The following is a 26,744-nucleotide window of genomic DNA, read 5'->3' on the forward strand; positions in this document are numbered from 1 at the left end:
ATACCAGGACCAGGTGGGCACCGCTCCAGACAGAACCTCCTCGCTGCCGAAGTGGGGGCCGTCGGCCATGAAGGACGCTGCGACTCGAGCCCAGACCCAGTCATCTGCGACCTCGCGAGACGTTTAACTCGCAGGGCCAGCTCCGTCCAGTGGGGCTTTGTTGTGGCCGACCTAGTGCGTAGCTGCGGTCTGCACACGCTTGCTGGCCAGACTGGGCAGACCACTGGATCAAATGTCCAGCCCGTCGCCCAGTCCGGTAGTTGATTGCAGATCTCACCAGAAAAAATCCAGGAAAAAAACCCCCAAAAAATAAAATTTGCCAGGACTAGAGATCCCAGCAGGGAACTAGGTCCTTACTCCTGACTAGGCAGAAAAAAAAAACGAAGGCCTATAGCAGAGAGGGGGGTGTATATCACCTAGGACTGCCCATGAGTGTGGCCAAGTCTTTTTTCTGCCCAGTGTCCTACTCCTTTAGGGGGTGATATAAAAATATGGTTCTGAATAAGGAAGCGCTGTGTCTGTCGAATGAGAAACAATCTTTCCACAGAAAGATCTTCATTATCCCCAAATACTATATACATTATAGTGTATAATTTGTATGATTGGAATATTAATATGACATGAGCCATCAAGCTTACTGTATTGACAGAGGACAACAGTGCAGATGGCACCCACTTGTGCTGCACAAGTCCCTGATGCTACAATGATGTCAACGGTTTGGTTATTTTTTTTCTTTATTATTTCTTTTAGTCTAAATATGGACTTATGTTTATCCCAACAAGTAGGGGTAGAATGCGTTACTGCTCTGACTCATTCAGCTGTGTTAGTAAACTGAAGCTTGAGTTTTTGAACACTATAAAAACAGTTTTTCTTTTTTTATCAAGGCAACCAAAAACAGATAGGTAAACATGTGAAAGTGTGCTTACAGCTCCAGCATCTGGCAGGATATGTATGAAATGCCTATATGTATTAAAATTATTATAAAAGTTAGTAAAGAAAATGTATAAAATAAACATGCCCCCATTTGGTATATTAGTGCCGGTTCACACAGGGGCGGCACGACTTGCAGGTCGCCTCAGCGAGGCGACCTGCAAACGACTTCCGAGGCGACTTGCAAAACGACTTCTGCATAGAAGTCTATGCAAGTCGCCTCAAGTCGCCCCCAAAGTAGTACAGGAACCTTTTTCTAAGTCGGAGCGACTTGCGTCGCTCCTATTAGAACGGTTCCGTAGCACAGAACGGGAGGCGACTTGTCAGGCCGACTAGGTCGCCTGACAAGTCGCCCCTGTGTGAACCGAGCCTTAGAAGGAGATCCCTTGCCGTTATGATTCTCTGTACATTAGAAAAGCAATGCCAACTAGCTTGTATCATATAACACAGTCATGCCGATAAAAGTGTGCCCTATATGGAGGACCCTGGGTGTTTGCAGGAGTTTGGTTGACATGGGAATGATGCCATATTACTGTACAAGGTGGTCCCAGACAGAAAGATGACTTACATTCTGGAAAACCACTTTGAAGGTTTAGTAAGCCACAAACGGGTGTGTTTACCATACTGCCCCATTCCTACTAACAATAGCGTTACACTTACTAAGTCAGAGGTTTCCAGAATTTGACTTGTAGTTAGATCCTCTTCTTCAGAAGATTCATCTGAGTCATCCTGGTTCAATTTGCTCAGACTGTGCGTGCTTCCCGACAGCTGGCTTTCTTCCAAGAGCTGCATATCACACTTGTCCAGACTATCCAGAGAACGCCTACGAACTCCCCAGTTGAAATTATCCATGCTTTCTCCCTGCAAGAACAAAAATTAGAAGCTGATGACCAAACTGCACTGATACATTCACAGGATCCTATGACACAAAGAATAAAAATTATTTCCCAAGTGAAAACTATTTACTTATCTGTGATTTTGAAATAATCAGAAGGGCTTCAGTGTTCTCACTCAGACGTGTATGAGTGTTTTTATCTGCACGTTCCCATTCTCTAAAAATGCCTGCCATGCAGACCCACCCAGTGCCTAAGTGTTTAATTAGATGTCATACGAATAGCATGTTTCTCTGGCCACTCTTCAAAGAGCCTTTATTTTCACAAGATCAGCGAATGCATGGACTGCTTTTTCCCACAGCTTACTGCCAAGCCAATGATACATTCAGAATGAATTAAGTTACAATTCAGAGAGATTCACAATCTTTGCAAGCCTCGTCTTCCAGCCAGGGCCCTCTGAAAAGTGGTATATAATCAAAAAGCCCACAGCAAATGGCCAGGCTGCACATAGAGTGTGGTTTGGAGACTAAGCATTATCACAGAACCGTCTTCCTGTACCTTATGCTCTAAACAATGTACTAATTACTTGCTGTACTTAAAAGGAAGTAGTCCTTGTGATTAAAAGAAAAGCAGGAAACTAACTTCGTTTGTGCTTGAGTTCACTACACATTCATACATACAGTATGAAGGCCAAGACTTTTTTGTTATATGTTTTAGATTTAGGCTACGGTAAGTCTTAATGCCATCAAGCTTACTGCTATACTGACAGTGGATAACTGTGCAGATGGCTTCCAATCCTGCTGCAAAAGCCCCTGATGCTACAATGACGACAATGGTTTTGGTTTTTTTTATTTATTTATACGTTTTTTAGTTTAAATATGGGCCTATGTTTATCCCAACGAGTAGAGGGGTGAAATTAGTTACTGCTCTGACTCATTCAGCTGAATGAGTAAACTGGAGCTTGAGTTATTGAACTCAGTAAAAAAAAAAACAGATAGGTAAACAAGTGAAAGTGTGCTCATAGCTCCAACATATGTGCACCTGCTAGGTAGATTCAACCACTCTATTTCTCATGGTGACTCTCTAGTACAGAAAATCCAATCCTGACAGGGGTCCCAAACATTTCCTACACTATCCAAAAATATTTTTAAAAGTTTTAGCCATACATGCACTTTAATAAAGGGAAAGCGCAAGCCCACTAGCCCTAAGCAGCAAATCAGCAACCATCCCTTATAGTTCTGACTGATAACAGGTGAAATTCAATTGGTATTTGTAGGTTAAAACTGGCCACAGATGGATCAAAATTTTACTAGTTCAGCAGGGACTGGCCGAATTTCAAACCACGTGTGGCCACTTTGTCTCGACAGAAATCGATCTAATAATTGACTTCTGTCAGCCGGGCTTGTTGGAAATTTTTTTTCATTGGTGGCTGCAGGCAATAAGCTGCATCTGATGATCAGTGAATTTTAACAGTGGAGAGTTCCCGCTGTAAGAATACAATGTGTCTGTGGGGAGGATTCTACTATTCAACTTGATTGTATGGATGGCGGAATCCATTTGTTTTTCAATCAGATGCTATTGGGACCCCCTTAATGCTCAACATACACTATCTATGGTATGCCGAACTAAATTATAGTTTATATAGCTTGTCTCTATAGTATCTGCAGAGAACAAATGGGAGTTAGTGAAATCTTTCAAACCTACAAAATGGATGCCTTGCAGGCCTAAATCTGCGTTTCTTTTTGTTTCTGTGCATTTGGGCTGTTGTACAAGTGTACCAAAACCAGTTGTTCTGCATGGCAATTTGGTTCACAACAAACCCATATTCCAGCACTGGATGGATCTATGTGTGTCAAATTCTAACAATTAAAATTTTCCAAACCTGTACTTTGTCTCTTGTTCAGTCTTGGGCCAAATAAGGTTGCTATGCTTTCTCTTCATGGGTTTCAGTGAGTAGGTCAGGCAGACCTTGCTGGGCTATGAATGCCAGAAATGTCATAAGCAGGCGGTATGTGCTCTACATTTCATATACAACCCCTGGCAAAAATTATGGAATCACTAGTCCCTGAGGATGTCCCTTCAGTTGTTTATTGTTGTAGAAAAAAAGCAGATCACAGCCAAAAACTAAAGGCATTTCAAATGGCAACTTTCTGGCTTTAAGAAACACTAAAAGAAATCAAGAAAAATAATTGTGGTGGCCAGTAATAATTAGATTTATAGAACAAGCACAGGGCATAAATTATGGAATCACTCAATTCTGAGGAAAAAATTATGGAATCACCCTGTAAATTTTCATTACAAACACTAACACCTGCATCAGATTAAATCTGCTTGTTAGTATGTAGGTAAAGAGGGTAAATCACCACGCAGTGTTGCACAAGATGTGTGATTCCTGAGCCTGAGTCGTCTTTGCCCCGTCAACTGCTAGTGGGCAATCCTGGGTCACAGGAGGACAAAAGTAATTGTACCTCTTTGACCCATAAGAGAAGTATGGCCAAAAAAGCATACGTGTCTCAACTTTAAAGGGCACCTGCACCTACAAGCAGATGGAGAACTAGGATTTGGGTTTGCTTTCTTCACTTACCTGCTACTGTCCCCCTATTTTTATATTACAGTAACATACACTGTAAGCTTATACATACCTTATGCTTACCTGTTTCTACTCGTTATACTGGCCATGTGCATAGATGAGATAGTACAGAAAAGAATCATACTTGTTTTGTCTGACATACAGATCCACCATTTCACTATATCAGACAAACCCCCATTACTGTCTCATAGGGTTCCAGTTTACCCTATGTCTACCAGTTTGTGCACGTCACATACAAAAATTAAAGTGGAATTCAAGAACAATCCTAACTACCCTTAAAACTGTCCCCTCCCCACACCTATTCTCACTAATCTGTGTAAGAAAGGTCTGTATGGTTGCCTATTGTCAGGCTGCTCCAGCCATGTGATCCCCACTCCACTGTGTCAGGCAGCAGTGGCTGCACAGAAGAGGAAAGAGCACAATGGCTAGTAAAGCCTGGAGTGGTGACCTCACTCATAAAACTTCAATGGTCCATCCATTGTGGGCGCTCCCTCCACTCCTCTGCAGTAGTGCTGACTGACACAGGGGAGGGCGAGGTCAAGTGACTAGGCTGGAGCAGCCTAAAGAAAGGCAAGTATACACATCTTTCTTACACAGGTTAGTATGTATAGGTGCCAGGGCGGAGAGGGCACAGTTTTACGAGTAGTTAGGGTTATACCAGGATTCCACTTTAATTGCTGCACTGTCTTCTGTACTCAGTGACAATACCTGTGCGTATATAGTGGCAAGTATGATCTGCCTTCCCTGAGGGAACAAACAACAAAGTCCTATGTCATCTTGTAGGAGTCACGCACAATCATTAGCTGTGTTATATTATATCCATGGGTACCTTAAACTCCTCTAGATATTAGACAACTTTGTTTATACCTTTCTTTGCAAATGTATAAAGCTGAATTCTGAAAATTAGCAAGTAACCTTTCAGTGGGTCCCTTTTGCACTACAAAGGATAAATGATTGCTAAGTCTAGGAGCTAGAGGAAAAGGTTGCGATACTTATCGTATGCCTTGTTCCTCTGGCCAAAGACACTTTTCTCTGTGACACTTCAGATTGTAGGCAGGCCATCACTGTCCTTATATACAATGCAGATTCTGCATTACATATGACAACATCAATGTGTGACTGTCGGCCAGAGCACCTTAGAAAAGAGGTTGTGGGGGACTGGTCACACAGTTTGGTGAATGGCTGCTGGAGCAAATAATAAGGTAAGTATTACAGATTATTCCTAAAACCCTAGACATAAAAAGCATTTAAAGTGTAAGTTCACCTTTTCATAAAAAAAAAACATGAAAACACACCCTACATCCTCCTCACACACCCCTGTCACAGCGGTGCAGGGATTTCAAATCCCCTCTCTTCTTCCCCTGCTTTCTTTAGAGCTTCTGGAACTAATCAGTGATTCTGATTGGTCTGTGCTGGCAGGTGACTATTTTGCACAATCGGAATCGCTCGCAGAAGTCTTAGGCTGGGTTCACACTTGCTGCGGCTCAAAACATGGGGTCCGGTGCGTCCCTGTTCACCAATTCAGGTGCGCATCAGGTCCAAATTTCTGCCTGATTTGGAGCCAAAGACACACAGGACCCTTTTCAAATGCGGACTGTGGCCGCCCGAGAGCTGTGTGAACCGGCTCCATTGAGAGCCAGTCACACTCTCCTGTCATGCGAATTGGATGTGGGTTTTCCCTTCATCCAATTTGCATAAGTGTGAACCCAGCCTTAAGGAAAGGAGAAAAAGAGCGGGCATTTCAAATCCCTTGACTGCTACACTGGCTGCCTGGGCAGTGGCAATTCATCACAATGGAGGTAAGTGCATCGGGGATGGGGGGAGGTGTGTTAGTTTGCCTTTTTATTTTTTGGGAAAAGGTGAACATACAGTTTAACCATTACAGTGCAGGGAGGCCCCACTGCAAGGGTATTTATTTTCTGGTGCCCAGACTTGGGCTTTGAATATGTTAAAGAAATCTAGTATGCAGCAGTACTAAAAGGTCATTTATTTCTATGGGTTTTTTTTGGATGATGGTGTAATTTAAGAATAATAAAGTGGAGGGAGTTACCTTTTAAGGCAGCCAAAAAGGCAGTTTTCACAACAGCCAGCCAGAAGTGTACTCTCCAAATATGTGTGAAACTTTAAGTCCTCTTTATTTAGCAGCAAAACCCCCTTTAGTCGTTTGCCAAAACCACAGCAAAAATGTATTCATGCTACCAACAATATATTTTAGGTGCACAAGTCATGCATCTAAGAAGCTCTGCTCCCTCTAATAGGGCCTTATATGGCTACTGAGTGATCTGTGAGAAATCTACTATGAAAATGGACAGACAGTGCCTGGAACGTCAAAAACACTTTCACTTTTAGAATATCATCATCTTACCTGAAGCTCCTGGATAGCAGATAAAACAAGAACAAAACAAAGAAAGAAAAAAAAAAAAAAAAAAAACGAAGAGAAAAACTGTTTTAAGTCTCTAGAGAATATAGTCACCACAGTTATACACACATTTGCTATGAGAATGAGACAAAACTGACAGTGGTATACACTTAGAAATGGAATGCGAATGTTTAAAGATATACTAATGAAGTTCTAATGAACATAGAGGCATATGAATGATCCAATCAGGTTAAATAACTTGTATTGTAATGTGTATTGTACATTAAAAACATAGCTGGCAATACTGTATTCTCTAATTGTCTTTGTCATAGTCCATTCTGTGGTGATCCAGGAGGCTTACATTAGTCCTGATCCATGGGTTGCACTCACATACCATGTGCACAAAAATCCAGTGAAATTCCTACCAAACGTGTCAGAAGTTCTTAGGGCATTGCTCACCGATACAAGCTCAGCAAACAAAATATGTCCACAGTATCTAAACCAAGACACTTTTTTACCATTAAAAGTCAATGATTAGTTTGTTCCTGGCCTGGACCTGCTACCTAGCGACATTGGCATTTGCCTAAAATGTGTCCTTTTCGACCTCGCTCTAAAAAAACATAGGGGTTGATTTACTAAAGGAAAATAGACTGTGCAGAGTTCAGTTGCCCCAGAGCTTAGTAAATGAGCAGACGCTCTGATGACTTCCATCATCCAATCATGTGCAAGCAAAAAATAGGATTTTTTAAAACAGCTTACCTGTAAAATCCTTTTCTTTCGAAGGACATCACGGGACACAGAGCCACAGTAATTACTGATGGGTTATATAGGTATCACTGGTGATTGGACACTGGCACACCCTATCAGGAAGTTCAACCCCCTATATAATCCCTCCCCCTTGCAGGGATACCTCAGTTTTGTAGCCAAGCAATATAGTGTACTAGAAGAGGGGCGGGACCTCTGTGTCCCGTGATGTCCTTCGAAAGAAAAGGATTTTACAGGTAAGCTGTTTTAAAAAATCCTATTTTCTTTCTCGAACATCACGGGACACAGAGCCACAGTAATTACTGATGGGATGTCCCAGAGCAATGCTACCTGAGGGGGGGGGGAACCACGACCAAGTAGGGTGCAATCAGACCTGAGGACCCTGTACCGCTGCCTGCAGCACACTACGCCCAAAGGCGATATCCTCATGCCTTCTCACATCCACCTGATAGAATCTGGTGAATGTATGAACTGAAGACCAGGTTGCGGCCTTGCAGATTTGAGCCATAGAGGCCCGGTGATGCACTGCCCAAGAAGCACCAATAGCCCTTGTGGAATGTGCCCTGATCTGAAACGGAGGAATCTTCTGTTTCAAACCGTAAGCTTGAATGATCAACTGTCGAATCCATTTAGAAATGGTAGCTTTTGACGCTGCCTGTCCTCTATTGGGACCCTCTGGCAGCACAAACAAAACATCCGTCTTGCGGATCTGAGTAGTTGCCCCTAGATAGGCCTTAACTGCTCTTACTACATCCAACGAATGTAGAGATCTCTCTTCCGGAGAACAGGGATCTGGAAAGAAGGAAGGTAGAACAATGTCTTGGTTTAAATGAAAATCAGAAACCACCTTCGGTAAAAAACTAGGATGAGGGCGTAGTACCACTCTATCCTTGTGTATAATCAAATAAGGCTCCTTACAGGAAAGAGCTGCTAATTCTGATACTCTTCTAGCAGAAGAGATGGCCACCAGAAAAATTAATTTCCTTGTCAACAAGACCAAAGGAATCTGACTTATTGGTTCAAAAGGCTGTTTCTGTAACACAGCCAGGACCAAATTCAAGTCCCAGGGGTTTAGGGGCGCTTTAACCAGAGGATTAAGACGCATCACCCCCTGCATAAAGTTTCGGACCAAAGAATGCGAAGCAAGTGGCCGCTGAAATAATACTGATAAAGCAGAAACCTGGCCCTTGATGGTACTCAAGGCCAGCTTCATCTCTAATCCCATCTGTAGAAAATCAAGGATTCTACCTATGACATATTTCCTGGGATGCCAACCTCTGGATTCACACCAGGTTATATAAGCCTTCCAGACTCTATGATAAATCATCCTGGAAGCTGGCTTCCTTGCATTAATCAAGGTAGATATGACAGGACCTGAGAGCCCACGACTCTTCAGAACGTGGGTCTCAATAGCCAAACCGTCAAATTTAGCGTTTGTAAGGCAGGATGGAACACTGGACCTTGAGATAACAGGTCTGGGCGTACCGGTAGGGTCCACGGGGAACCCACCGTCATCCTTACTATTTCTGCATACCAAGTCCTTCTGGGCCAAGCGGTGGCCACCAGAAGTACCGACTTCATTTTCTGCCTGATCCTGCGAAGGAGTCGTGGTAGTAGCAGAATAGGCGGGAATGCGTAAATCAGTGAGAACCGATGCCACGGAATCACCAACGCATCCGTCCCGCATGCAAGAGGATCTTTTGTCCTTGCCACAAATCTGTCTATCTTTTTGTTGAATCGGGATGCAAAGAGATCTACATCTGGAACCCCCCATCTTTGGCATATGGCCCAAAAGACGTCGGGATGCAGAGACCATTCCCCTGGAAGTAACTGCTGGCGACTTAGATAGTCCGCCTGCCAATTCTCTATTCCCGGGATGAAAACTGCCGATATGCATGGCACATGCATCTCTGCCCAGACTAAGATCTGGTTCACCTCTTTTTGAGCAGCTCGGCTCCGGGTGCCTCCCTGATGATTGACATAAGCCACTGCTGTGGCATTGTCGGACTGGATCCTGACAGGACAACCCTGTAGCCTGATAGTCCAGGCTTTTAGAGCTAGATGTATCGCCCGGATCTCCAGAATGTTGATGGGTAAGGTCCTCTCTGTCTTGGACCATACCCCTTGGACCGCAGCCTGTTCCAGAACTGCTCCCCAACCTGACAGACTGGCATCTGTTGTTACCACCGTCCAGGTAACCGGTAGAAAGGATTTCCCCTTCTGCAGGTTTTCGGGTATGAGCCACCAATTGAGGCTCTGACGCACCGCATGCGACAGGTGCATCGGAAAGTCTAATGCCTGAACCTTCTTGTTCCAGGTCGACAGAATACTGTGTTGCAGCATTCTTGAGTGAAACTGAGCATAGGGAACTGCTTCGAATGAAGACACCATCTTCCCTAGTAGCCTCATACAAAGGCAGACTGAGGGACCCTTCTTGGTCCTTACTGTCAGAATCAGCTCTCTCAAAGCAGTGATCTTTGCCTGGGGTAGAAATATTTTCTCCTGGCTTGTATCTATAATCAGACCTAAATACTCCAGTCTTCTTACTGGTTTTAGGAAAGACTTTTCTAAGTTGAGGATCCAACCCAGGTGTTCTAGATACCTGACCGTGGTCCTCAAGTTTCCATTCAAAGAGGCTACCGACCGGTCTATCAAGAGCAGGTCGTCTAGGTATGCTATGACAGCTATACCCTGAGCCCTTAATCTGGCCAGAGGAGGAGCCAAGATCTTTGTGAACACTCGAGGTGCAGTGGCTATCCCGAAAGGCAGAGCCACAAACTGGAAATGGCGCCCTCCTACCTCGAAGCGCAGAAACTTCTGATGAGCAGGAAAAATGGGCACATGCAGATATGCATCTCTGATGTCTATTGATGCCAGAAATTCTCCTCCCTGCAGGGTGGGAACTACTGTTCGAATTGATTCCATGCGGAAGGATTGAATCCTTAGGAATCGGTTCAGATCCCTTAAGTCCAAAATGGGCCTGACATCCCCATTTGGCTTTTGGACCGTAAAAAGGTTGGAATAGAAGCCCAATCCCTGGTCCTTTGCGGGAACTATCATAATGACCTCCTGCGACAAAAGTCGCTCTAACGCTAGAAGGAGCGACTGCTTCTTCTCTGGGTCTCTGGGAACATTTGATCTGAGGAACTGAGGAGAAGGGAATTCCTGAAACTCCAGCTTGTACCCTAAGGTTACCGTGGAGACTACCCATCTGTCCTGGAAGTCCTCGTGCCAGAGCTCTGAGAACTGTCGCAGTCTTCCCCCCACTCGAGTGAGCGGGGGCGCCCCCTCATGCAGAGGTCTTAGTGTTTTGCCTAGTAGGCTTCTTTCCCCAGGACTTCTTTTGTCCCTGGGGTTGACTCTTGTCTCTGGACCCCGATGGAGGCGGCCGTCGAGACTGCCTGGAGGCTGAAGCCCCCGGCGCTGGGGAAAGAGTCCATTTGAAAGAGGGACGCTTACTCTTCTTCTTGACAGGTAAGAGAGTGCTTTTCCCACAAGAGATTCTCTTGATATAGTTATCCAAGTCCTCTCCAAACAACCTTGCACCACGAAATGGAAACCCAGCCAGTAGCTTCTTACATGGTGCTTCGGCTGACCAATTTTTCAACCATAGGATTCTACGTATATGCACCAACCCCAGTGAAAGACGGGAGGTTTGCACGATAGAATCTCTAATGGCATCAACCACAAAGCATAAGGCCGCTGGAAGGTTAGCAAACCCCTGGGCCTGCTGTTCAGGTAATACTTTGATGACCTGCTTAACATGGTCTCTTAAGTATTGACAGACTCCAATCGCTGCTACTGCAGGTTGGGCCACTGATCCTGCTAAGGAGAAAACATCCTTCAATAGGGATTCCATCCTTTTATCTACAGGATCCCTGAGCATCTGAGCATTGTCTACAGGACAAGTCAGGCTATTATTTACGGAGGAAATGGCGGCATCAATAGCCGGTATTCCCCACATTTTAATAAACTTTTCTTCCATCGGATAAAGTGTTGAAAACTTTCTCGGCGGAAAAAAACGTTTGTCTGGGTGATCCCACTCAGAATAAATAAGCTTTTCAAGGAAAGTATGAACAGGAAAAACATGTGCTGCTTGGAAAGGTTTCAGTGACCCCAAAGCAGAAGAGGATTCTTTAGCAGTTTCAGGTATGGGCAACTTAAATGTGGAGCAGACCAATCCAGTGAGGATCTGCACTAAGACTTTCTCCTCTTGGGAAGTCGCAGAGGGTCCCTCTCCACCTGAATCCTCCGAAGAGGAATCATTCATCCCATCCCGATCCTCTGAAAGGGATTCATCTCCTTTATCCCAGAGCTCCTCTGTCTGAGGGTCTTGGGGAACAGAGGAAAGCCTAGTGCGTTTTCTTCCACTGAGTGAAGACGTAATCACGGCCATTAATCTTTCCTCTAGTCTAGACCATTAATGGTTGAGGAAAAAACCTCTTGTGTAATATATACAGGGGCTGAAGTGCCAGAAGCAGGTGTAGCCCCTGACCCCGATGGCCCTCCCTGGCTAGCCGTCCCTGGCCCATCTTTAGGGGGGGAGGATGCTGCCGACAGGGGGCCCTCAGAACCAGAACGAGATCCCCTAGTGTCTCTGGTTCCTGGGGTGCTTGAACCTCTTCTACCCATAGTGCAAAGCAACAAGGTGTGAGGTATACAAATGAACACTGCCCGCTGAGCGATGTAGTCTGGCTAAAAGCCTTGCTACCCAATGCTCAGTCTGGTGTTACTTCAGTAAATGCTGCCTAGGAGAATGCCTGTGTCCCACCTTACATGCGACCATCAGCTCTGTGTCTCTCAGAAGGCTGTGTGCACCTGTACAGAGTGCCTCTAATAGCCTGCAGCTGGCCTGAGTGGGAGTCTAAGCACCTGTGCTGACGTCCCGCCCCCTCCTCTACCGCCCCCCACCCTCGAGTTTTGAAAAAAACGAGCGCTTCCCGCGCTGCCGACTCTCCTGTCATGCTTCCGGAGAAAGGCTGGGGATGGGGGGGGGGAGGGAGGGAGGCTGGTAACAAGATCTGCCTGAACGGCTATCTTGAGAGATGGTGGCCATTAGGCCGCAGAGCCCGGGTGGTATAACTACTTTCTAGACCCCTGTGGCCCCTCTCTAGCCTGGGGGGGAACATTCAAACATGAAAAATCCCCCTTTCCACCTTACCTGTTTGCAGCCTGCTTGATACGCTGGGACATAAACAGCGATTACAACACCTGAGACAGAGTCAGCATGTGTAGGTTTGTGCTCTTGGCAGCCCCCGGTGGTCACAATAGGCATAGCATGCATTTACCTTAAAGGAGAAAAGCCACTAGAACTCAAAAATTCTGTGGAATCTCCTCTTACCTTATCCAGCCGCAGGGTGCTGTTTACACAGACCCAATCTTCACCTCTCACGGTGGGCTCCGTTTGAAAAAACCGTCAGAGACTGGGGCCCCCATCAGTAGGGGGATCCAACAGTTCTGGGACCGTAAAGCACCTCGCCAGAAATTAGGAAGTTTAAAGCCATTTTCTGATCTGCGGGGTCCAGCTCTCTAAAAAGAGAAGCATTACGGGTAAAACCTCGTTTCTTCGGACACGAGGCCCGGGTACCATTCAATTCGGCCATAAAAAGACACTTTGAATGGATCCGGTTCGCCTGGCTTGCCCCAGTATAGGACATCAGGATATTCCCTTTGGAGCTCAGCACAGGACATCTTTACACGTCCATCACCTAAGACACTGGCGTAAAAACTGAGGTATCCCTGCAAGGGGGAGGGATTATATAGGGGGTTGAACTTCTTGATAGGGTGTGCCAGTGTCCAATCACCAGTGATACCTATATAACCCATCAGTAATTACTGTGGCTCTGTGTCCCGTGATGTTCGAGAAAGAAATGCTATTTTTTTTTCCTTGCATGCGATAGGGTATTCTTTGTAAAGTGGAATTTTACCTCATTTACTAAGCTCTGGAGCAACTGCACTTTACAATGTGCAGTCTATTTTGCCTTTAGTAAATCAACCCCCAATGTTTGCTGGAGTCCAGTCATTGGTATGCAGCCTCCAGTACTGTAGACAGCTTTGCTATGTTTGTTTATAAACAATTAATGACTTTATGTTGTGTAATCTAAATGTAAGGACCGATTAAAGTCCAAGTGCCTGCATCTTTCAGAAAGCATAATGCCACATAAAGGAAAATTACCATTTTTTTTAAGGGACTTATTTTCTAGACTTTTTTCATTGCATAACCTTTCGAAGAAAACATATATACCTGTATAAATATCCTAATGCCCAACTCCAGGAACTAGACAAATTCTACCCTTGGTGGGCCCCCCATTTACTGATCTCAGGCTCCTGTCAATGAACACGAACGCAATGTGTATTACGTCACTTCCTGGTTTGGCTGTCACTTTCCCCGGCTGCTGTGGCTGGGAAAGACGTTCATGGAGCAGGATCTGTGAAACCGTCACTAAAGTATGCTATCACATAGGGGACTATTGGCCTTCTATGTGATAGAAAAAAGGTAATTGAAAAAAAAACAAAAAACAGTGTATATATACACACACACACACACACACACACACACACACACACACACACACACACATATACATACACAGAGTATCTCACAAAAGTGAGTACACACCTCACATTTTTGTAAATATTTAATTATATCTTTTCATGTGACAACACTGAGGAAATGACACTTTGCTACAATGTAAAGTAGTGAGTATACAGCTTGTATAACAGTTTAAATTGGCTGTCCCCTCAAAATAACTCAACACAGCCATTAAAGTCTAAATCGCTGGCAACAAAAGTGAGTACACCCCTAAGTGAAAATGTCCAAATTGGGCCCAAAGTGTCAATATTTTGTGTGGCCACCATTATTTTTCAGCACTGCCTTAACCCTCTTGGGCATGGAGTTCACCAGAGCTTCACAGGTTGCCACTGGAGTCCTCTTCCACTCCTCTATGACGACATCTAGGAGCTGGTGGATGTTAGAGACCTTGCGCTCCTCCACCTTCTGTTTGAGGATGCCCCACAGGTGCTCAATAGGGTTTAGTTCTGGAGACGTGCTTGGCCAGTCCATCACCTTTACCCTCAGCTTCTTTAGCACGGCAGTGGTTGTATTGGAGGTGTGTTTGGGGTCGTTATGTTGGAATACTGCCCTACAGCCCAGTCTCCGAAGGGAGGGGATCATGCTCTGCTTCAGTAGGTCACGGTACATGTTGGCATTCATGGTTCCCTCAATGAGCTGTAGCTCCCCAGTCCTGGCAGCACTCATGCAGCCCCAGACCATGACACTCCCACCACCATGCTTGACTGTAGGCAAGACACAATTGTCTTTATACTCCTCACCTGGTTGCCATCACACACTCTTGACACCATCTGAACCAAATAAGTTTATCTTGATCTCATCAGACCACAGGACGTGGTTCTGGTAATTCAAGTCCTTAGTCTGCTTGTCTTCAGCAAACTGTTTGCGGGCTTTCTTGTGCATCATCTTTAGAAGAGGCCTCCTTCTGGAAAGACAGCCATGCAGACCAATTTGATGCAGTGTGCGGCATATGGTCTGACCACCGACAGGCTGATCCTCCACCCCTTCAACCTCTGCAGCAATGCTGGCAGCACTCATAAGTCTATTTCCCAAAGACAACCTCTGGATATGACGCTGAGCACATGCATTCAACTCCTTTGGTCGACCATGGCGAGGCCTGTTCTGAGTGGAACCTGTCCTGTTAAATTGGTGTATGGTCTTGGCCACCATGGTGCAGCCCAGTTTCAGGGTCTTGTCAATCTTCTTATAGCCTAGGCCATATTTATGTAGAGCAACTATTCTTTTTTTTCAGAGTTCTTTTCCATGAGGTGCTATGTTGAACTTCCAGTGACCGGTATGAGAGAGTGAGAGTGATAACACCAAAATTGAATACACCTGCTCCCCATTCACATCTGAGACCTTGTAACACTAATGAGTCACATGACACCGGGGAGGAAAAATGGCTAATTGGGCCCAATTTGGACATTTTCACTTAGGGGTGTACTCACCTTTATTGCCAGCAGTTTAGACATTAATGGCTGTGTGTTGAGTTATTTTGAGGGGACAGCAAATTTACACTGTTACACAAGCTGTACACTCACTACTTTACATTGTAGCAAAGTGTCATCTCTTCAGTGTTGTCACATGAAAAGATATAACAAAATAATTTAAAAAATGTGAGGGAGGTACTGTATGTGTATATATATATATATATATATATATACATATACATATACATATATATATACATATATATACACACACACACACACACACACACACACACACACATTTTACGGTTTCCCACCCCCACGTACATGGATGGAAGATGTGAAAACAATTGCGCTTCATGTGTTACATATCGCTACAAACATCAGAGCGAGAGTAATTATTCTTGGGCCATCATTTACAATTAATTCTAAACTGATAATCTATAGAGACTTTTAAAGTGATGCCTATGGAAACGTTTAGGTACCAAAGTTTGCTGCCGTTAACGAACATGTGCAATTTTAAGGCTTAAAAAAAGGAATTGGTTATTTATTTGCTCATCGTGACCTCATCTTTTAAATTTTACAAAAATTGGGTAATATATAGTGTTTGTGTTCACTAAAATTTACTTGACAATATCATAGGACATTAAAAAATTGCATTTATCACAATTTTATTCACCAGGGTTTTTGCTTTTTAGAAAATATATACTATTTAGGGGGTTTAACAAACCTTCAGGCCTAAAATGTCCATTTAAAAAAAGGAAAAATGACTCTGGTAGAACACTAGTTAAAAGGACCATTGTTTGTCTCTTACCTCTCCGTCCTCAAGCTCCACATCCAGGAAGTCAAAATCTCTGAAGACACGGAACTGTTGCTCACTGTTTGTATCATCCATGATCTCCTGCTCTCTGATTGTATCCTCTGATGACACCAAACTGGTCTGGTGTTCGATCAAATCCAGATCACCGCATGAAGAAAAGATGACCTGGGAATATTAAGTGCAATTAAAATCTTCACCAGAAAACGGCTCCTTGTAATAGCTTCTGTTACTAATGCTGGCATCTAGCTTTAAGCTGTAAGGCTTTCCAGTCCACACCTAATTCCTTTGCCTGTTATTTTTAGATTGCACTTTAACTATTTATGTTGGACAGGTGCCTTAAAACCAAAGCTGAACAAAATGAGCGACTCAGGCTCAAGGAACTTTTCAAAGGGAACAAGCCAGCTGCTTCCTCCTAGTGAACCTCTTGGTATTGTGTAAATGTTTAGCTTAGACATCCAGAGCAGCAGAAAGCTGGAGTGATGATAAGGATAAGGGAAAACCAAAGGGGGTGGAGAAACATGTATGGAAACTACTTGAAACTACTTGGTCTAGTGGGTGGGAATGTCTGGCATCTCTAAATAGTTCATGGGCACATGGAGTGACTAAATAAACACAAGTGTTTTTTTAATTATACTACCATATTTTATATATATATATATATATATATATATATATATATATATATATATACACACACACACACACACACACACACACACACATATTAGTCTGTCCTACTTATGTAAGTGCCAATCCACAATGGATAATCATATTCTTACATTTGGCACTAGAAGAATAAAGGAAATAACCTAATTTAGTTTCCTAGTTACCATAGGCAGCATTCATATTTTAATTGGATATTGGCCAAAAACGTACAAGCCATGAATATTTGTACAGATATTTACAGGTATAAATCTCAAGCAGATTCTCGAGCAGGTGGCATATTTACAATTCGCATACAAAATCTGACACAAAGAAAGCTGGAGCAAGATTGGTCCATAGCATCCTACATTTATGATTTTTAAATGAAACGTATCGGTTTCCTTTTTTTAAAAATAATACTTACCTAGGTGGATGCAGCATCGATCCGATGTCCCCGGCTGGCTCGAACGCGGAGAACTGAGTGATTCAACATTGCAGATCGCATGGTTCTCACAGCTCCCCGAGCAGAGAGACGGTAACTGTCAGTTACTGGCTCTCTGCCCCCCCCCCACTCTCACTGGAGCACTGGGCTGTGGAGAGGGCGGGAGAGGCCTGCTCAGTCTCTCAGCGGCTCGCTGGTCCAGGCATGTGGACTCCATTGTCGCAATCTTGTCCGAGCCTGGACCGGCTCTATGATGTCAGCAGACAGCAGACTTCAGCCCGCTCTCTGCTGAAAACGGGTCACAGGAGTGCAGAACGAACTGCACATTAAATGACAATAGCGCGGCCATGCGATGCTGTACCCAAAGAAAATTAACGTCCTTTTTTCCCACAAATAGAGCTTTCTTTTATTGGCATTTGATCACCTCTGCAGTTTTTATTTATTGCCCTATAAACAAAAATCAGTTCAAAAAGTTTAAAAAAAAAAAAAAAAAAAAAAACACAATTTTTTTTTTGTTTTTCAAAAACTTTTTGTAAAAAAACAAATGTCTTTATCATCTTAAGCCAATATGTACTCTTCTATATATTTTTGGTGAAATGAAAGAAATAGCAATAAGCGTATATTGATTGGTTTGGGCAAAAGTTATAGCATCTATCAAATAGGGAATAGATTTATGGCATTTTTATTATATATATTTTTTTTTTTACTAGTAATGGCAGTGATCAGTGATTTTTAGCGGGGTTGCGATGGACACATCGGACACTTTTGACACTTTTTTGGGACCACTGACATTTATACAGTGATCAGAGCTAAAAATAGCCACTGATTACTGTATAAATGTCCCTGGGAGGGAAGGGGTTAACACTAGGAAGCGATCAAGGGGTTGAGCGTTCCCTAGGGAGGTGTTTCTAACTGTAGGGGGGAGTATGCTGACAGGGAGTAGAGAGAGATCGCTGTTCCTGATTACTAGAAACAGCAGATCTCTCTCTACTTCCCTGACAGAACGAGGATCTGTCTGTTTAAATTGACAGATCCCCGTTTACATTGGCAGATCGCCGGTGGACATCGCAGCCACGTGCATCGGCTTCGACAGCACGCGCTATACCCCTTAAAGTGGCTGCCGTGTAGCTAAGGCAATTCGCACAGGGGAGCCAACCTGCCGCCGTATAACGACGGCTGCTGGTTGGCAAGTAGTTTTAAAGCCTTAAGATTTTTCACCTTAATGCATAGAATGTGTTCTGTGCATTGGAGCGAAAATTGGAGGGAGAAGAGACGCTGGAGCTGCTTTAATAAAAGGAATTTGTCAAAACCCTGTGTGCTGGTTTTAGTTCTTTGACACTTTTTTTGGGTGAATGGGTAGGGGTACAGACCCACAGACCCCCACAACCACCGGCCAGGGTTGTGGGAAAGAGGCTCTTTCCCATAAGCATAAGGAAAAGGTGCTTTGGGTGGGGCGCGGAGCCCCCCCCCCGCCCAAAAGAACCAACTTTAGGGTGGGGGGGTCCACCCCCCTCATGTTTAGGACATGTGGCCTGATATGGTCCAGGAGGGGGGGGGGCGCTCGCTCCCCCCCCCTTTCCTGACCTGCCGCTGCGTGCTCGGATAAGGGTCCGGTATGGATTTGGGGGAGACCCAACGCCATTGAAGGGTCTGGTATGGTCTTTGGGGGGGGGGGTTTGGCAAGGGGTTCCTCCTCAAGATTCATTCCAGACTCAAAGGGGGATCAAAGTCGGATCCCGTTCATTGAAGTCGGACATGAAGTCGCAGGGCAAAGTTGGATCCACAGTCATACGACTGCCGCGCTGTACCAGTGTGAACCCGGCCTTAACTGCTTGCCGACCGCCGCATGTACACTTACGTCGGCAGAATAGCACGGCTGTGCAAATGGGCATACCTGTACGCCCCTTTGAATTTGCCGCCGTGCAGGCGTACGCGCACCCCCACCATGTGCTACAGTGCCCGCGATCATCTCACGAAGAGGCAGAATGGGGACATGCCTATGTACACAAGGCATTTCCCCGTTCTGCCTTGTGACAGGACAGAGATCTACTGCTCCCTGTCATCGGGAGCAGTGATTACTGTCGTGTCACTTGTAGCCCAGCCCTCCCCCCCAATAGTGTCAAAAGTGTCTGATCTGTCCGCCATAATGTCGCAGACACGATAAAAATCGCAGATCGCCGCCATTATTAAAAAAAATTAATAAAAATATCCTCTATTTTGTAGACGCTATAACTTTTGCGCAAACCAATCAATATACGCTTATTGCGATTTTTTTTTACCAAAAATATGTAGAAGAATACATATTGGCCTAAACTGAGGAAAAAAAATGTTTTTTTTTATATATTTTTGAGGGATATTTATTATAGCAAAAAGTAAAAAATATTGCTTTTTTTCCCAAAATTGGCGCTCTTTTTTTGTTTATAGCGCAAAAAATAAAAAATGCAGAGGTGATCCAATACCACCAAAAGAAAGCTTTATTTGTGGGGGAAAAAAAGGATGTCAATTTTGTTTGGGTACAAGGTTGCCCGACTGCGCAATTGTCAGTTAAAAATGGCCTGGTCATTCAGCAGCCAAATCTTCCGGGGCTGAATTGGTTAATGTTGGTTTAAAGTCAAACATAATAGCCCAGAAACAGCCATACAGTTTCAAGACACATTCATATGATAACTGCCATGTTAAAATAAGCTATTTACCCTTTTGAATAATTCAGTGACAGTTGGGCTTATTAACACTTGCCCCAGATGGACATACCCGTACGTCCTCTGGTTTCAGTGGTTATACTAGGATTATGGTTGCAGCCATGACCCAGGTATCTCTTTCAGCCAGCAATTCTCTATAGTGTTAAAGTAATTAGAGTGGCTATACACCTACATACCTACTATGAAACCGGAAGCAACAAGCATTTTCTCACTACTAGTTTTGGTTTGTCGTTTACAAAAAGCATTTTGTAAACCGATCTTGGTTTGATCAGATGCTTTTGAGAGGCAGAGGAAAGACCTGGGGTCTAACACACCCCAGATCTCTCAGTAAAGAGTACCTGCCACTGCCCATGGTATTACAAGGGATGTTGTTCATCCCTTGTGATAGCAAATCATTTTTTTTAAGAGACCTTGTTAAAAAAATTTAAATAGATAAAAAATAAAGTGCGAATGTGCACGTTGATCCTGCACACATATGTAAACTGGGAGCGCACCACATGTGAGGTATCACGAACGGCATAGAATTCTAGCACCAGACCTCCTTTGTAACTCTCAAATGGTAATTTGTAAAGACTTTTAAAGCGTTGCCTAATGGAGATTTTTAAGTACTGTTGTTTGTTGCCATTCTATGGGTGTGCGCAATTTTAAAGCATGACATGTCAGGTCTTTTTACTTGGCATAACATCATATTTTATTTTTTACCAAACAATAGGGCATTACAGTATATTGTGTTTGTGTGCACTACAATTCAATAAAGTATTTTTTCCAAAAAATCTGCAGTTGCAAAACCGCTGTGCAAATATCATGCGACATAAAAAATTGCAACTACCAACATTTTTTTTCAGGGCCTTTACTTTCAGAAAATATAAAATGTAGATTTTTACATGCATGTGAGAAGTGTCAGAATGGGCTTGTGAGTCGAGTGGGTAATAAAAACTGAAGTGGGCAAATAGGATGGTGTGCTCTCATTCCCACAGTTCTAGCTGTCATTTAGCTTTGAGCGAGTGAGATAAGGAAAAGTAACACCTTGGCTGCAATGAGAAACAGACATTTTTCCTAGGTGGTGTTCATATTGTAACAAAATAGTTTTTACCATTTTCTGGGACTCCATGGAATTAGGAGCCCCCTACTGGTTAAAACTAAAAATCACATTATATTTGCAAACTGGTACTCACAGAGGGGTTTTTGCTGAGCCCCACTTCCTGGCCACAAAGTGTAAGGACATTCACCAGTTTTTCCCTCGTTTTCTTCATCAGCAAATTGGAAAGGAGGAAGGAAGGAAAGAAAGAAAAAACAATATCATCATAAATAAGTGACAAATAAAAAGTAGCCCAACACATCCAGCTACTCAAGAAATTCTCAAGATGTAAAACAGGGGTCACCAAACTTTCTAAACAAAAGGGCCAGTGTACTGTTCTTCAGACTTGGGGGCGCTACTGTGGCCAGTTCGATAAGAAATCGTCTTGGCATCAGTGGGAGTAAACAATGCATCTTTAATATTAGGAGGAGAAATAGCGACCTATTGTTGGTGTCAGTGGGAGGAGTAGCGCCCCATCGTTGGTGTCAGTGGAAGGAATAGTGTCCCATCATTGGTGTCACTAGGAGAAAAAGTGACTCATTATTGGAATCAGTGGGAGGAACCCATCATTGGTATCAGTGAAAGGAATAGTGCCCCATCATTGGTGTCACTAGGAGAAATAGTGTCCCATCATTGGTATCAGTGGGAGAAAATAGTGCCCCATTGTTGGTGTCAGTGAAAGAAATTAGTGCCCCATTGTTGGTGTCAGTGAAAGAAATAGTGCCCCATTGTTGGTGTCAGTGGGTGGAATAGATCCTCATTGTTGGTGTCAGTTTTAGGAATAGTGCCCCATCAATGGTGTCAATGGGAGAAATAGTGCCCCATTGTTGATGTCAGTTGCAGGAATTTTGCCCCTTGTTGGTGTCAGTGGGAGGAATAGGTGTTGCAAGGGCCAGATAAAGGCAAGCTAAGGGCCGCAGTTTGGAGACTACTGGTGTAAAGGAAGAACAACTAACAACTTTTAGCAAGCCTTGGTTTGAAATATCAGATGTTGGCATGATTCTTAAATTTGTAGAATGCAACAGCTGCACACTGACCTCCAAACAAGCCACAAAATCTGGAACAACAAAACTGAAAAGTATTGAAAATAAAAGTGACAATAAAATAAGACCGCTAACCTCGTAACACAAAGATTTATTCATGAGTTTGCATACATAATAAATCAATCCTTGCTTTACGAAGGCCCAAGCCACTAACAGCAAGACTCAGCACCCAAATGCTAAAATTATCAGCATAGAAGGACCAGAGGTACATAAGCAATGATGACATCAGCAGAATGACGGTTATATTTTAAGGTGCAGGTTTACAACACCTGATGGAAAAAGATGTGGCCTCTATAGTGGGTACAAAAATAGGGATTGATAAGAACTTGTACCATCATCCAGGAATAATTGAATAGCAAAATTGGAAGCCTGATCCCCAATCAGGCTGCCACAAAAATATGAGGGCAATTGGACTATCACGGTACAGTAAAAACAATACAATTTGGAATAATATAACAGGATATAAAAGTTACAGAGGATTTTATTGATGCCAAAAACAAATCGTCATGCGGCAATGGCCGCTTCATCAGGAGGCTATCCATGTCCCAGCAGCCACCAATCGCAGAGCGCCGCCACCAAGGGAGGTCTCCCGCGGCGACTCGGGGGAGCCACAAATAATAACGACCAACATCTGGTAATGAGGTAAAAAATATATGTATATATGGGAGTCCCGGGAAAGGCAAGCTCACTAACGGAGGTATTGCCAATGTCCTATTGTCCCCCTTCTGGGGTTAATCTTTTCACTGGTGATATATTTGTACCGCTACCATGTTTATTATCTGTAAATGACGATTTCTTTTTGGCATCAATAAAATCCTCTGTAATTTTTATATCCTGTTATATTATTCCAAATTGTATTGTTTTTACTGTACCGTGATAGTCCAATTGCCCTCATATTTTTGTGGCAGCCTGATTGGGGATCAGGCTTCCAATTTTGCTATTCAACACCTGATGGAATAAATTTCCCTGGCAAAGGAGGCAACGGTGGTGTTATTACTTTAACTATACAGTACTTCAGTTAACTAGTAGACAAGCAGAAGAATGATTTGGGCGCGCCTGAATTCAGGAAGTGTATGAATAGTAAATTAAGGCATTCCAACTCAGAATATAATAATCTTAGATCTCAGTCCCAGAAATCTACCAGCATGCTTAAAATTTTGTATTATTCTGGTGCGGAGTCACTTGTAAAAATGTTCAGCCAAGTATTTGGCCTTACTGGCGGGGAGCTTACATGTCCTAATTTTTGATATTACAATGTCTGCAGGTATAAAATATTTAAAATCTAGTTTGGAAGCCAAAATGTATCAGCTCCAAGTTTACAGGAGTAGGCGAGTATAGCCAGTGAACTATTGTAGTACTTGGATGTTTTCCTGAAAAGAAAAGACCCCTATTACAACATCTGATTGATAGAATATCATGACACAAAGGAGGGAGCAAGGCATTTCTCAAATGCCTGTTTAATTTCTCCATTACTTGGCTGCTCAGATTCCTTACATAGCAGCTGACTAATTTCTTCTGCAAGATTTCACCAAATCACTTTTTTAGCTAACCACAAAACAGTGTAACACAGAGAGCTGATGTATTTTCTTGAAGCATACGGTGAATGAATGAAGCTTACCTGAGAGGACTGAGGCCGCTTCCAGCTGACTGGGACTAAAGCGTTCGAGATAGATCCAGAGGAAGTAGAAGATGTACTTCGAGTAACTGGCATTGCCCTAGGTTTACCATCTCGTCCTCCAGACCCCTGTAGATCGTCAAACCTTCTACCAATGATGGGGGTCTAGGGACACAAATACAATTTTATTTTACTAATATTAATGCATTATTTTGAAACCTACATCAACTGCCTGCCTACTGACAGGCAGAAAGCTATATTATACTAAACGTCATAAATAGAGATGGTTTCGGGTGTGTTCGGGATCCTAGTCCCAACCCACCTGCCCGATCCCACCAGAAAGCCGACACTTCACATCGCTTATCACAGGCAGTGAGACATTTCCCGATCTGTACAGCTGCGAACCGGGAAATGTCTCGCTGCCTGTGATTAGCGATGTGAAGTGTCGGCTTTCTGGTGGGATCGGGCAGGTGGGTTGAGACTAGGATCTTGAACACACCCGAGCCCATTCCTATTCATAAACCATACTTCAGAAGCATTAATTGAAGCTCAACCTAATCAGATGTTCTGCAGAAAAAGTGTGATCCAACTTTTTGGATGATGATCTGGTCATTCAATTGTGCATAACAGCAGCTTGAGTGAATCGTGAATAATGCTCCTGACTGCAAACTGAACAATTTGTCAATGGGAAACCCGAGAACAGTGAATTGTAATTTATCAGCCCAGTATTGCATTCATAAATTAGCCACACGATGTTGCACTCATATCTACTTACAACTTTTTCAAAATGAAAAGGGGACCCATTATGTGCTATCTTGATGGATTTGCATATTTGGATAAGCCTTGAGAGACTTATCTGCTCCAAGATGACCATATTGGGGTATGAAATGGAGCTGGAAACCAGGAGAATATCATATAACAGTGGACTGCAGCAAAGTATGCATACATTTACTTTTAGCCCTGTGCTCCCATCCAGCTTTTTTGTATCCTTTCATGCTGATGATTACAGCTCCACCCAAGATGCTTAGTATTCTATACACCTGATACATTGTACACAAATCTTTATTGCTTATCACAGGGCACAAGCTAAAAAAAGCTACATCTGTAAGCAATATGCAATTTTCAAACTTACAGAGAAAATACACTATCCAAAATGTAATGATCAAAACAGCAGTTACCCTCCTAACAGGAATATGAAAGATATAGAACATGAATAAAATAAACAAAGTAATCTGAGAAAGGTGTCATGAGTACTATGCATTAGGGCTAGTTCACACCATAGAAACGCAGTTCAGATGCGTTCCGGATGCTTTTCTATATGCGTGTTTTTGATGCGTTCCAGTGCATTTTTTGTGCGGTCCAGTTCATTTTTGCCCCTCCTTTTTTTTAACATTAAGGACATGTGCGTTCCAGTGCATTTTTGATGTGTTCTGGTGTGTTCTAATGCATTTTTGATGCGTTTTACAGTGTTCCAGTACAGTCCAGTGCAGGAAAAACGCAGCATGTTGCACTTTTTTTTTTCTGGAACTGAAATGCACTGGAACTGCGAGCACCAGTGTGAACTATGCCATTGAAAACCATATAACCTACGTTCCATGCGTTTTTGATGCAGAAAAAAAATGCACTGGACTGCATATGGTGTGAACTGGCCCTTTTATTATAGAAAAGAAAAAAAAGAAACCCTCTAGGTCTGACTTTGGAAGCAGAATGGAACAACAATATCTTGTCTTAAAAAATTAAATGTTATTAAACATAAATACGTAGATATAAGCAATATAAAAAGATATTGTCCATTGATGGCCACGCAATGGCCAGAAAAAACGGACCTTACATATACCCAAAGAGATGATGTTTCAACAGTATGGTATCAAAACATGTGTGAACCATCCTTTGTGATATATATTTCAAGTTTGAAATCCTGGTTTTGGCTATTTTGGTATTGTGGTGCCCATCCAGGGAAAGTCCTGTGTAGACAGTAGCGTATGTCCGGATGACCTATTTCTATGCCCCACAATGTGTGTCCTGAGGAAGCGAACCAGCGAAACGTGTTGGTGCACAGGGGCTCACACATGTTTTGATGCCATATTGTTGAAACATCATCTCTTTCTTTGGGTATATGTAACATCCGTATTTTCTGGCCATTGCGTGGCCGTCAATGGACGATACCTTTTTATAATTTTATATTGCTTATGTCTACATATTTATGTTTAATAAAATATTTTTTTTTAGACAATATATTGTTGTTCCAATCTGCTTCCAAATTCCTACCTAGAGGGTTTCTTTTTTTATTTTCCAATGAATTTTACAGATGTGGCACACGAGTGATTCACTTTAAATTATTGGCCCTTATTATGGTTGCATCGCCAGTATAGTTACAACACATTACCTGGGAGACATCAAAGTGGAAATCCAATGTCTTCCCTGGTAGCTCTTTGGAGGAACTCGTCCACAGTCTGCTAATCTCCAGTTTTGTCAAATCGCCGTGTTGATAAGCTGGTAACACCAAACTAGCAGATCGAGATACAACCAGTTTCAGTATATTAAGGGCTTCCTTCCAGTGGATACTCTGAGGAGACACAATTCCCTCACATTAGCACATGAATACACCATAGAAAGATTTTCCAAATACAGATAGTGATGTTTAGTTGGGAAATGATACCATGCAGCCAACTGATATTTATTAGAATGAACAAAAAAAACAAAAACGAAAGCTGGCTGAGATTCTAACCATTAAAAGGAGAAGTTCACCTTTTTAAAAACAATAATAAATGCACATCTTTTTGTAGGTAAAAAAAATTAGCATCTATTATTTTTTTTTAATCGGGAGCCTGGAAAGCATTGCACGCACGATCAGCAGAGCCCCGCACAGCCGCCTTCTCTGCAGATTCTGGCAGAGAGCAGGGGGAGAAGAAGATCCCTCGCCACCT

The 26,744-nt window shown here is 43.2% G+C and overlaps 1 protein-coding gene across 5 annotated transcripts in view; it reads right to left on the reverse strand.

Moving 5' to 3' along the window:
* Positions 1-26,744, reverse strand: part of FRY (FRY microtubule binding protein) — a 653,558-nt gene that overhangs the window by 47,356 nt on the left and 579,458 nt on the right. For all 5 annotated transcript variants that reach the window (XM_073613350.1, XM_073613351.1, XM_073613347.1 and 2 more), the window contains 5 exons: positions 26,204-26,383; positions 23,821-23,982; positions 21,257-21,328; positions 16,293-16,463; positions 1,591-1,791 (listed from right to left, as the gene is read on the reverse strand). In XM_073613350.1, the coding sequence (XP_073469451.1) occupies positions 1,591-1,791; positions 16,293-16,463; positions 21,257-21,328; positions 23,821-23,982; positions 26,204-26,383 (786 nt within the window). The remainder of the gene's footprint in view (positions 1-1,590; positions 1,792-16,292; positions 16,464-21,256; positions 21,329-23,820; positions 23,983-26,203; positions 26,384-26,744) is intronic.

Source organism: Aquarana catesbeiana, linkage group LG02 (assembly GCF_042186555.1).
Source record: "Aquarana catesbeiana isolate 2022-GZ linkage group LG02, ASM4218655v1, whole genome shotgun sequence".
Lineage (NCBI taxonomy): Eukaryota > Metazoa > Chordata > Amphibia > Anura > Ranidae > Aquarana > Aquarana catesbeiana.